Below are 13,426 nucleotides of genomic sequence, written 5' to 3' on the forward strand. Positions count from 1 at the left end.
CACTGTGAGATAGACCCCTACAAAGCTATCCATGATTAGATTTCAGTCACACAGTATTCCAACACCCATCCCTCCACCAGTGTACATTTCCCAGCACCGGTGTTCCCAGGTTTCTTTAATTTTTTAATTTAATTGAAGATCCGTGAGATAGACCATTACAAAGCTGTTCATACTTGGGTATCAGTCATACAATGATCCAGCATCCATCCCTTCACCAGTGCACATTTCCCACCACCCATGTCCCGTTTCCCTTCCACTATCCCCTCCCCACACCCACCCAGTCTCCCTCTATGAAAGGCACTTTCCTTAGTGCTCTCTCTCTCTCTTCCAGTTTCCTTTTGTGCATTATGGTTTGCGATACAGGTATACTAAGAGGTTATTGTGTTTATTCAGGCACGCCCCAATTTTAACCGTGGGATGAGGGTTTGCCACATCTCTCCTGGTTGGAGCGGACAAGCTGCAGGAGGGTAGGGCGGTGTCTATTCCATTCATCCCTGCAAGCCCAGAGCGCGCCCCGGTCCTCATGAACTCTGGAGACCTTGCAGGTCACTAAAAGGGTGGGACGAGCAACTGAGCCAAGAGAGGGCCAGCCAAGCGCGAGCTTCAAACCCCAGCCTGCAAAAGGATGAGGCCGGAAGGGTGGAGCCCGGGCCGGGGTGGTCAGCAGTTTCCCACTGGCCTCGGGGAAAGGAACCACAGTCCCGCGAGGCATTTGCAGCGCTGGCAGGCAGGAGGGCTCCGAGCGGAGGCGGGGCCAAGACGAGCTCCGCGCACGCGCACGCGCACGCGCGAGCGCGCGGCCGGTCTCGCTCCGCAACCTCCCCCCACCCCCCCACCCGCCTCTCAGCGCGCCTGCGTGCGCGTGCCCGCGCGGCCGGGGCGGAAATGGCGCCGCGGGGCCGCGCGTCCGGGCGGCGAGCGGAAGTGGGTGTGAGAGCGGAAGTGGCCGGCCGGAGCCGGGGGCTGGGCGGGGACCGGGCTTGTCGGTGAGGCGGCAGCAGCAGCGGCGGTAGCGGCAGAGGCGGCGGTGGCGGCGGCGGCGGCTCGGCAGGCGGGTGCAAGCTTCGGGGGCCAGGTCGGTCGGGTGGCCGGGCGTCTCCGCCGAGCGAGCGTGCGCGGGCCCGCCGTGCGCCTCTCCCCTTCCCTTCCTCCCCCCTCCCCTCCCCACCCACCCCGGCTCCCCTTCACCTCCCGCCCCGCCGCCCCGCCGCCTTCCTCGGGGGGCCCCGCAGGGCCGCTCCGAGCGCCCGGGCCTCCCCTCTCCTCCGTGACCCACCCTCACCCGCCCTTGTTTCTCCTTTTTCCCCCCTGCCCCGGGCCAGCCGCCGCCATGATCCTGCTGGAGGTGAACAACCGCATCATCGAGGAGACGCTCGCGCTCAAGTTCGAGAACGCGGCTGCCGGGTGAGCGCGCGCCCGGGGCCGGGGCCGGGGCCGGGGCCGGGGTTGGACGCTGGGCGCTGGGCGCTGGGGCTGCGGCGCGGGCGGCCGTCCCCGACGTGAGGGGACGTGAGGCGAGGTCGGGACGCGCTGGTGTGAGGGGGCGCGGGGCGGGCGGCCGCCCCCCGACGTGTGAGCGGACGCGCTGGTGTGAGGGGACGAGCTGTGAGGGCGCGGGGGGTCCGGGCGGCCTCCCCCGACGTGTGAGGGGATGTGTGAGGGGACGCGCTGAGGGGGCGCGGGGTCGACCGGGCGGCCGCCCCCGACGTGCGAGGGGACGCGCCGGTTGTGAGGGGATGTCTGAGGGGACCCGCTGGGTGTGAGGGGATGTCTGAGGTCCGGGACGCGCGGAGGGGGCGCGGGGTCGACCGTGCGGCCTCCCCCGACCCGACGTGTGCGGGGACCCTGTGGGGGCGCGGAGGGCCGTGGGAGGTCGGTCGCGACGGCTGGGCGCGGCGCGGGGCGCGGGCTCGCGACATGCGGAAGCGGGCGAAGGGGCCCCGGCGCGTGCCGGGGGGGGGGGGGGTGTCGGGGGAAGGCCTGCTCAGGGAGGGGCGGCCCTCGCGACCCCCGCCTGGGCAACCCGGGGGCGGCTGCTGCGTTGGGACGGGCCTGGAAGGAGTTTCCCCGGAATTCCCAGGGAGCGAGAGGCCGGCCCCGAGGGAGCCCCCCCCCCCCCCCCCGACCCCGCAGCCTGGTCCACCCCACCCCACCGCTACCGCCTCTTGCTGCGAGGAGCTCTCGGGGTGGGGGGGGGGTGCGTGGGTGGGGGTGTGGGGGTGTGCAGAGGGAGACTGACTGCGAGCCGACCCCCGTCCTGCACGGGGCGCGGGAGTGGGGGGGGGGGGAACGCCATCCCACCCTCCAGCACGGGCGGCACTGGCCATCTTGTTCCGTGTTTTTTCTCAAGCAAAGCGAGAAGTCCTGTCCGCCCTTATAGCTATGCCTTATCGCTCTGCTGAGGTTCCAGCGCCCCTGTTCCCACCCACCGGCCTGTCGCGGCTTATCTCGGCATTCTTAGGCTGGACCCCAGCCCTGTGATTGCTTGCCTGCCCCTTCCCCGGGGCCCAGTTGCACGCTTAATGACCTCCAGCGTCTTTTAAAGTTCTTGGATGACTTTCTTTCTTTTTTCTTTTCTTTTCTTTTCTTTTCTTTTCTTTTCTTTTCTTTTCTTCCTTTTCTTTCAAGATAGGTTAAGACTTTTTTTTTTTCCAAGGCAGCCTTCCCCGGCAAGCACCAGAATCAGAACACGGCCAACCCCTCCCGAAGCTGCTTTGCTTCTCCTCCTCAGTGTAATGGTTAAAACAGGAGCCAAGAAACTGGGCTGTAGTTTCTGAATTTGTTGGGTTTTTCTCTCTCTCTCTCTTTTTTTTTTCCGTGGTCTGTGGCCAGTTCCCTCCACCCCATCCCCCATTTCCCCATTTGTGAAGATGAGGCCTCCCCACTCCTTTGCACACTGGAGGAAATAAACTTGTTTCTCAGTGAACTGGGAACCAGTAATAGGAAGAGAAATGCTCTGATGGAGAAGGATCCTGGAGGGGGGATTCTCCGTGGTGGTCTTGACCCTGTGTCTTGGAGGCATTGGAAACTGATACTTCTAACCCACCAGGCTTCTGTTGAAGATCTTGCGTCTGCTATCTTTTATAGGGCCACAGATTGTATCTTTGAAACAAAGCAGGACTTCCCTTGAAGTAACCCAATCAGCAAGTGCCTCTCCTTCCTGCCAAGGGCTGCCACAGCCGCTTATATTTTAAGCTAACTTTTTTCGTTTTCAGCCTTCCTTACCAGTTCCTTTGCGTTTTTAAATATTCAAGCAGCGGGGCGCAGAGTCTAATTTTGGGTGATTGCCGTGTACTTTTTAAATTTTTTTTTGAAAAAGCAGTATAGCACAGAGGAGGAAGTGGAATTCACTTCTGCATTTTCCCCAGCTGATCTTACGTGCCTCAAGTCCAGACTAGCCAAGAATGAGACCGGGGTGGTTCTGAGAGGCTCTGCCTGCTTGTTCTCAAGTCGCAGCCTGCCTTCAAGGGTAGGAGTGCTACTGGCTATCTGTGTGTTAATCAGTTTTGGGACACCAGATGATGGTGGCCCATTATTCGGAACTTTGCGCTTTCACTTTTGCAAGAGGACTCTTAAAAAACTTGTTTCCGGGTAAGGGAAGTAGGCACTTCTAGGCCCATGCTAAAAGATCTAGCACCTTCTGATTGCCTGTGTTACTGCAACCTTGGGCAGGGCTTCGGGCTTGGGCTTTTATTCGGGGCCCCTCTTCCCTCAAGGGTGGGACTTGAAATGAGTGTGCTCACACCACATTCTGCTGCTGAGCACTGGGGAATCAGCCCTGACCACCTGGCCTGGGAGCTCAGGCTTGCTGCTGAGCCAAAAGCGTTTCCAGGCAGCAGAGACTGAAGCAGCAGTGAAGTTGTTAAGTATGGCTAAGGTTCTCTCCTGTGCCAACCCGTGCAGGGGAGCAGGGCATTGTACCCACCAGGAGCTTCGGTGTTCTCACAGGCAGGCAGAAACCTTCCAGGGGGTTGAGGAGGTCTCTTCTGAGAGAGCCTAGAGGTGAGCATAAAGAAGAGAGAGGCCAGAGGGAGAAACCTGGGGGTGCGAAAGGCATTTCCCAGGGAGAGGGCAGCCTCACCCGTCGTGACACTCCTCAGAGCAAACAAGTTGGGAAAACTCGGGGTTCCAGCTGCCTTTTCCAGAGAGGCTCTTTCAGCTCTGTGAGCTGTTGTGCAGAACCTCAGAGCCAGTGGCTGTATGTGGCTAGTTAAATTCAAATAAAAATAAAAGATGGGCTAAAACTTAAGTCAAGTTGCTCTGTGCTGCTAGCCACAGCTGCAGTGCTCGGCCGCCTCATGTGGCAGAAGTCGCTGGTGTTTCTGTGGTACAGAGGCACAGCGTTTTCATTATTGCAGGAAGTTCTATTGGCTCACATTACTTCTCCAATGTAGGCCTGAGATAGTCTTAAAAATAGTCCTGTCACATACACTTCAGAATCGTCTGGTAGTAATTCGCCTTCTTGAGATTGTTTTGGTTTTTGTTAATACTTGCTCTCAGATCATCCTACTGGAACTTCTGCCTGTGACTTCCTACTGAAAGTCTGAACTTCCTTGGGGATAGAGCAATTTTGACACCAAGACTGAGAACATATTTGGGACCAGGGAGATGGCTGTAAAGGGTAGGAAGTCATGCTTGGCATGCTGGAGGCCTGGATATAGTCTGTAGTCACTGCCAGGCGGCCTCCCCGCCACCAGTCTGGGAGCAGCTGCTGCTGTGACTGAAAGTACATGTGGTCACAGTAACCTTTAAATTTGGTGGCATTTTTGGACAAAGCCTAAGATTCACTACAAATTGTTCTTTATTCGGCTATACTCCTAGGAGAATGGCTGATTTAAAAGGGGCTCAAGTGATAGTACAGCCAGTAGGGCATTTGCCTTGTACACAGCTGCTTCAGGTTCAATCCCCATTACCCTATGTGGTCCCTTGAGCACCACCATGAGTGATTCTGAGAGCAGAGCTATTAGTAAGCCCTGAGCACCATTGGGTGTTGCCCAGAAACCAAAAAAAAAAAAAAAAAGATTTCTTTAGCCTTATAAAATGATAATTAATTGGTAAATTGTCTTCTGTTCCCCCAGTCACCAAACTCAAAGAATGTGACTGATTAAAAGGCTAAACTCTGGGGCTGGAGAGATAGCACAGCGGGTAGGGCGTTTGCCTTGCATGCGGCCGACCCGGGTTCGATTCCCCACATCCCATATGGACCCTGAGCACCACCAGGAATAACTACTGAGTGCAGAGCCAGGAGTAACCCCTGTGCATTGCTGGGTGTGACTCAAAAAGCAAAAAAAAAAAAAAAAAAAAAGAAAGGCTAAACTCTGGTCAGGAATGTGTGACTATCATTCAGCACATACTTCACATGTATGAGGCCCTAAGTCTGATCCCAGCACCATCACCACCCCCCAACCCCCCAAAAATCTATATTCCACATTGCAAGTTATCGCCTATGTAGCTCTTGTCAACAGCATTACCTTTCATTTAGGAATTACCACCTCGACCCCCAACCCCCCCCCCCATTTAAAGACACAATCTGGCAAGTTATTTTAATTATTTGGCTACACCCAGAAGCTTTTCAACCCCCAGAAGCTGTACTTGTCGACTTGAGTCTGGAGTCCAAAATTGAGGAAATGCTGTCAGATGCCGATGGCTGTTGATTTTATAAATGCATGCTGGCTCCATGCCACAGCTGTGCATATTGTGGGGAGCTGTGGTTCTATGAGGGGGAGTGAAGCTCAGTAAGCAAGCGGTGCCAATGGGGTGGGCGAGGACTGTGGGCGGAGAAATTTGAGAAAGGAATAAATTAAATCTTGCTGATACCTTGTTCTCGTTCCCAAATACGCTGCATATGTCCTCAGAGAGACAGGCTGTCGAAGTGATCAGTAACTAGGACATTGTTGGAGCATTCAGAAGGAATAAAATGTAGTGGCTGACTGACTGACATGGTCTGATTGCATTTTGGGGGGGGTGGGGGGTGCACACCTGGTGGTGCTCAGGGCTTACACTTGACTCTGCACTCAGAAATCAGTTCTGGCAGGCTCGGAGGACCCGATGGGTTGCTGGAAATCTAACCCAGGTTGGTCTTTCTTACAGATCCTTATACTTGCCCACATCTCCTTGTCCTCGGTTTTTCTTGGGACTACTTTGGGATGTTACTGGGCCCGCTCAAGCAACTCGATGAACAACGGGAGAACAGTGCTACTTTGGGCATGAAGGCCCAGAGAAAGTCCACCGAACTGATGGCTCCTTAGAGTCTATAATTTGCTCATCTTGGTACAATCAGCTGAGCAAATGTTTTCTTGCAGGACTAGATGAAGTCAGATCAAATGGCCCTCAGATACTTTGGGAGCTTGTCACTTTTCTCTCATTTGTGCAAGTCAGCTTTCAGATTCTCTTTGTTCTCCATATTTTGAGAAATGACTTAGCAAAGAATAGGACTACCTGAATCTAATGTGTTACATTTTCTAAACTTTATTCAAAAGGATAAATGGGAGTTCTTGATGTACCTTAGAGGGTGAGCAAAAACCTTCATAGTGAGATAGTAATAGAGTTCAGTGGTTTCTCTAATTCAGCCTAATAGAGGGATGCACACCCAAATGGAAACTTGAATGAATGAGTAAAAGTTCTAAATCAGTGACAAAAGAGAATTAGATAATGTAATGGCCAGTTTTGTGACTGATTAGTGATGTTCTAGAAACTTCCTTGGAAAAACGATAAATTTTTTCCCTTAAAAATCAGAGCTGGGGCTGGAGCAATAGCACAGCAGGTAGGGCGTTTGCCTTGCACGCGGCCGACCCGGGTTCGATTTCCAGCATCCCATATGGTCCCCTGAGCACCACCAGGGGTAATTCCTGAGTGCAGAGCCAGGAGTAACCCCTGTGTATCGCCAGGTGTGACCCAAAAAGCCAAAAAAAAAAAAAATCAGAGCTATGCAGAGCTGGAGTAAGGTAAGGTGCTTGCCTTCCACACTATCAACTCGGTTTTGATCCCCAGCAGTCCCATTTGGTTTCCCAAGCACCATCAGGAGTGATTTGTGAGTGTCGAGCCAGGAGTAACCCCTAAGCATTGCTGGGTTTGACCCCAAAACAAAAGGAATCAGCGCTGGAGGGACTGGAGAGATAGTACAGTAGGTAAGGTGCTTGCCTTGCACACATCTGACTGGGTTCATCCCTGGCACCTATGGTGGTCCCCTGAGCCCACCAAGAATAATCCATGAGGGCTGGAGCAATAGCACAGCGGGTATGGCGTTTGCCTTGCATGCGGCCGACCTAGGTTTGATTCCCAGCATCCCATATGGTCCCCCGAGCACTGCCAGGAGTGATTCCTGAGTGCAAAACCAGGAGTAAGCCCTGAGCATCGCCGGTGTGACCCAAAAAGCAAAAAAAGAGAGAGAGAGAAAAGAAGAATCCATGAACATAGAACTATAAGTAAGCCCTGAATGCTGTAGTCCCCCTGAAAAACAAAATTAAAATTTTAGGTTTTAAGTAGATTTTAAGGTATATGCCTTGCCTGCAGCTGACCCTGATTCTGTCTTCAGCATCACAGAATACCAATCCCCTGAATACTGTTGGGCTGGCCTGGGTTTTCCTGGCACCCTCGGAACCAGCAGCCTGGATGACTGATATGCTGGCAGCGGACCCACCCGAGCACTTCTTGGGATCCTCTTACTCCCCCCAAAAAAAATTTTAGGGATGTTGCTGGGGAGATAACATGGCTTGAAGGGCCTCAGTTCCATCTCAAACACCACCAGCTAATACCAACTATAATCCTGATGACCCCTTAGCTCCTGTGGCCCTGGTGGTCCCTGACATGACAAGGCCCTGAATAGTACTGCACCAGAGCATTGTGGCTGTATTGCAGGGTGGATCCCCAGCTTCCCTAAGCATTGTGTAGGAGCCCACCCCTCCTCCCCCATTAAAAAATGTCTCTTGAAAGCCATTGAATAATTGAATGTTGTGTCCCGTAGTCAATAACACCCCCCACCCCCACCCCAAGAACATACCCAGCCTACTTGTTAGAATGCTAGACATTATAAGTCTGATACTAATTCCTGTTTCTCCTTGTTCTGGATGTCAAGACTGTCCCCAACCCTTTCCTAACTGTGGCTTCAAAGTCTGATATTTAGCTCCACCTGGGACAGTCCTGAAGCATGTGCCCTATCCACCACCTGCCCTATGAGTAGGCACGAGGATAGTGGGAAAGAGCTGTAGGAGCCCTGGCGCAGTTGGGGGATGCTTTCTGTTTGTTCCCTTAAAGAAGGTAGTTTTGTTTTAAGTAAAAACATTTTATTTGGAGGTTTTTAGGAAAGGAAAGCAGGGAGAGAAAGAGTAACATGCTCAATGAGAGAACTCCGGCTTCTCCAAAGGCAGAGAGAGCCCCTACATATATCTCAGCATTAGACACGAGATCTCAAGAGGGGAGATGTGGACGATAATTTGCTTGGACATGTGGGCACAAGCAGCACATTGACTCAGGCAGCATATGCGCCGAAGAAGGTAGATTTCTCTTTCTCGAAAAGAGAATGAGACCCCTTATTTAGACCAAAAAAACAACAACAACAACTCATCACCTTCTGTGGACCAGAAGCTTTGCTTTAAGGTAGTTTTCATACTCAGTTTCAAAATGTGGCCAGAGAGATACTACGGGGCGGGGGGGGGGGGGGGGCCTGGAGCTCTTGCTTGCGTGTGGCCAAGCGTGGACCCCCGCCCCCCGCCCCCCACCCCCATCCCCAAAATTTACTTATGTGACAGGTAGAAGTTTTCAATTTCCATTGAGAAGACTAGTGCTTTGGGAGCGGTTAAGGGAAAAGTGTTTATTGAGTAACTACTGTGTGTTAAGTGTCATGCAAGCACTCATCCCTGGTTATTCTGACTGAAGTTGTGTGTCATGCATAGGATAAGGTCCACACCCTTCATTTGCATCTCTCTTAGTATCTTGGTATTCTTCTAGTATCTTGGCCTAGACTGTGCCTTTTACTTCTGTCTTCCTGCAGTATCCAAAGTGCTGAGCCTGGTTTGTACCTTCTCTGTGCCGAGAGTACAGCTGGGTAAATGATATAACTTAGCGATCCTATCACAGGGCTGTGGGCTCTGAGGACCATTGATCATTATCTCAGCCTATCAGAGCTTAGTCACCAGACACTGGTTGGGAGACTTTGCCATACTCCTGTCATCTTGATTAGTCTCCACAGCAGTTTTAGGAGGTATGTGTTTGTGTATTTCTTTCCTTTTATTCTCCCCCTTCCCTTTCTTGGTGCGATGCCCAGGGGTTGTACACACTTGCTTGCATGCCCTGGGGATATGGGCGGCACGGGACACAACCAGAGTCACACTGGCAAGGCCACAAAAGTGGCACCTTTTGCCACTGAGACATCCCCCGGGGCCTGGGAGGAGTCTTTGAATCTCCATTTTCTCAAAAGGAAACCTGAAGCTTGCTGGCTTATTGAATCACGTTTTTTGTCATCACGGAGCCAGCAAGTGGCAGAACTTTTGTCAGCCACTTGGATTTGCTTTTTCTGCACTGAAACTCCGGGATCCTGGGAAATTTTAGCAGATGGTCGGACAGAATATCGCTGATGTTCTTCTGGGCCTGTGCAGTGGGCTGCTTTTCTTCAGAACTATGTTTCATCCCTCTGGCTCCATGATTTTCAAGCCACAACTGCAACTAAAAGCACTTGGTCTTTGACTTGAGACACAGCCCTGTTGGAGTATGCCTCCCACTCTGTGTCCTCTCTGCTGTGGCCCTCCAGCTCCTAGGTGACTTTGCTGGGCCTAATACTTTGGCCTAATGCTCTTGTCAGCAGCCTTTTGGTGCAGCTGTCAGCGGTAAGCTAAAATATTAATGGCACTGATTTGACAAATATTCCCAATTCAGATGGCAAACCACTTAGTATAGATCTTACGAACTTGCCCCTGTGGGGAATCGTAGCTTAGGGAACCTTACAGCTAGAAGAACTTAAAATTTTCAGGGCTTGGGGCAGGGGCTGATGTCTCAGTGGTAGAGTGATGCCTCCGTATGTGAGACCCCGGGTTTGATATTGGCCCTGCAGAGCCTGAAAAGGGGAGAAATATTTGCAGCTTAGAGCCCCAGGGCTAGTTTTTGATACTTGATTTTTATCCATTTGTGAATTGGATGAGGTTGATGGCTAAGTTAAAGCCTAATTAAAAACAAATAGAACACCAACCACTGACCAAATGATGCAATATGGACTTGATTACACTCTGACTCTGGCACAACCAGCCTTCGCCAGGGAAATTCACATCAGTGCTGTTCACGGTATTATGCAGTCTCTTAGGGTCACTCAGCTGGGCCTAGATTAATGTTGCATTTCTTCCTTCTATATGCTTGTTCTCTGGAGGTGGGCATTAGTGACTAGCTGGTCAGTTTCAGATATAAGGTCAGATGCAACTTAAATTTTTGTCCTTATTTTTATCATATTCTGAACCCACTGCTTCTGTATAAATCCACTTGATGCTTCCATTCTTAGGACCCCCCCACCCCTCAGTGCTTTTCCTAAGTGACATAAACGATAGCTTTGAGAAAGCAGGATCATACTGGTTTTCAACAAGGCTGACATGCATAATAGAAGCCAATTTCCTGGAAAGGTACTGCTTAGCCCTGGCAACAGGTTTTCAACCGTCATAAACTCATTATATGTTCCGTTATTTCCCAGCAACCCTGGAGGGCAGCTCTGTCTTGGTTGCTTTCACTGGTGAGGGAACAGATCATATAAAAGGCATGTACTTAACTGTGTAATCTTGTGCAAATTGGGCAAGAATAAATGTGAACATGTATATAGCTTGTCTGATAGTTCATAAAAGAAAATAAAATGTGACTCAGAGTAACCAGTTGATAAAACAGTAGTATCTTCATTTATCTCCTACCAGTGAGCCTTGAAGAAAAGAGGGGGCACCATATAAAGCAACTTTTTCACTAGGGGTTAATTGGTCATCACATTTTTAGCTAGGATGTATGTCCTGCTTTCCAGATAATAACTCAGCAGCGTTTATCAACTAGAAGTCGTCCATGTACCAGGCTAAGCTAGGAATTCTGAAGAAAATAGTCAGCTGTCATTATCATTACCTTTCCGAATAAAGCCTTCCTGTTTCAAACACTTCTTTTTTTTTTTTTTCTTTTTGGGTCACTACTGGCAGTGCTCAGGGGGACTATCTGGGATACTGGGAATTGCACCCAGTTCAGCCACATGTAAGGCAAATGCCCTACCCACTGAACTATCACTCCAGCCCACTCAAACACTTCTTATATTTTCTCTTTAGCCCATTATATGAGAAAGCGAGACTCTTGAGTGCTCCCATTTTATAGAGGGATGGGTGTGAAAGTAAATAGACATACTGGTGTTAATTTGCTCCTTGCAAGAAAGTGAAGATGGAAAGCAGTTACTTTCCATGAACGTTTCCAAACAAAACTTGGATAAAACCAGTCAAAGAAAACTTCCTGAAGGAAAGTGCTAAGTACTGTGGTGTCATATAGGAAGAGGGAAAGATGTGTAGGGAGACTTCCAGATTGTCTTTGAAATAAAATCGAACTTGATGCTTGTTTTATGGTCTGAAGTCATCCTTTCCCATTAACTAAATTTAGATTATTGTATGGTCTATTTTAAGCCGTTATTCTGCTGAAAGTCCAACTTATGTCTCTCTGCTCTCCAGTGAGGAAAGATGATCAAAATAATGGTATTTGTGGTCCACATATACAAATGCTTTTATATTGTGATCCTATGAACTCCAGTGAGAAGCGACCATCCGTCACAGTGGAGATTTGATAGCTGTTAGAAAACAAGAGCTCTGTCTGTTCTGGTTTTGTTCTACTTTGGTCCAGAGGTACATGAGAAAATGGATTGTGTACTGGGATGGGCAGTAAGTAGAGGATTTACACAGATATTTTTCCATAAAATTTAGGAACCTTTGCAAGGTCCCTTGAAGATAGCTCATCTCAACTAAGAAACTTTTGTTTTGTTTTGCAGAAACAAACCAGAAGCTGTAGAAGTGACATTTGCAGGTAAGTGTCTTTATTTTAGGTTTGTTAATAGAACAGATAGTATGGGAAAGGGGGTATTGTTGACGAGGTAGAATACCTGCCTTGCATCTGTGAGGGCCTGGATTTGATCTCCAGTATATCAAAGCCCCCTGAGACCCATGATGTATGGCCTCCAAATTTGAAAAAAAAGAAGACACAGCATAAAAATAAAGATGGAGCAATAGGAGCGCAGTCAGAATGCTTACCTTGCATGCTACTGACCCAGGTTTGACCCCTGACATCCCATAGGGAACCAGCCAGGAATGATCCCTGAGCACAGAGCCAGGAATAAGCCCTGAGCAAGGCCGGGTGTGATCCAAAAACAAACCAAAAAGTGTTTTGTTTTGTTTTTTTTTTTTTAATTACATATTGTCATTTTGGTACTACCCTTTGATTGTCAAGTCTTACTGAGGTGCTTATTTTAGATAATTTTATGGTTAAGTGAACAATGTAAAGTTTCAGCTTGTGCCGCAGAACTGGGTTTTTTAATTAGAAAATTTGTCAGTGATTGTCCTCGATTAGTCATCATCAGAGTTTACCTAGCACTAGAGTAGCAGGGAAACACAAAAATCTTAGATGTCGCCATACTCGCTTTCCCTATAAAAATGAAGCAAGATGTGGGACCGAGATAGAGCTGTGCTGTAGCTCACTTGCCTTGCATGTTTGAATCCCTAACATCACAGAATACATACATGGCCAAAAAATATAGCGTAGTTCAGACTAAGGCGCTGGAAGTTGATTGTACTTGGTTACTTTGGAACTTCAAGCCATTATACAACTATCTTCTGTTCAGAATGGGTGCATTTCTTGACTATCTCAGATGACCTTTTGCAGCCCCGCAATGTGCCGTTTTGGGGGGTTCAGCTCCTTCCCAGTCCCCTCTGCTCAATGCCAGCTCCCAAGTGATGGGTTTCTTTTTCTTTTTTTTTTTTACTGCTTACCATTTTCCCTTTGGGGATGTCTGCCCCAGCCATATACCTTCCCATTGTTAACCAGATTTTTAATTTTTTTTATATATAATTTTTGAGTAACAGTATTGAGTGATAAATGCAGTTCGTAGTTTCAGACACAGGGCCAGGCCCCTCTCTGGTGCCACAGGAGAAGAGAAGCCTAAGAGAAGGAGGAAGGTCTTTAGATGAGAAGAAACTTAAGAAATAACCAGGAGCAGTGTGTGAATCTTAACTCGGGTCTTAATCCAAAGAAGATAAGAGTTTTGTGTTACCTTGTTTTCCATGAAATATAATAGAATTTATTGAAAAATTTAGAGGAATGTGAAGGGAAAGATGTGTTCTGGAGAGAATGAGGCTTCTCCAGAGGGAAAAGCCAGAAATCTGTGTTTTTGTTTCTCAGTCCAAGGCAGAAATTGGAATGCTTGGCTGTGTGTTTGATGTTAACT

The 13,426-nt window shown here is 49.7% G+C and overlaps 1 protein-coding gene across 1 annotated transcript in view; it reads left to right on the forward strand.

Annotated features, from left to right (window-relative positions):
• Positions 1-908: 908 nt before the first annotated feature.
• The window catches only part of ARPC2 (actin related protein 2/3 complex subunit 2), a 36,751-nt gene continuing 24,233 nt past the window's right edge, over positions 909-13,426 (forward strand). The window contains exons 1-4 of the mRNA XM_056111630.1: positions 909-1,000; positions 1,031-1,075; positions 1,323-1,404; positions 11,978-12,012. Of these exons, the coding sequence (XP_055967605.1) occupies positions 1,331-1,404; positions 11,978-12,012 (109 nt within the window). The 5' untranslated portion in view covers positions 909-1,000; positions 1,031-1,075; positions 1,323-1,330. The remainder of the gene's footprint in view (positions 1,001-1,030; positions 1,076-1,322; positions 1,405-11,977; positions 12,013-13,426) is intronic.

The sequence above is a fragment of the Sorex fumeus genome, unplaced genomic scaffold (assembly GCF_029834395.1).
Source record: "Sorex fumeus unplaced genomic scaffold, SorFum_2.1 ptg000014l, whole genome shotgun sequence".
Classification (NCBI taxonomy): Eukaryota; Metazoa; Chordata; class Mammalia; order Eulipotyphla; family Soricidae; genus Sorex; species Sorex fumeus.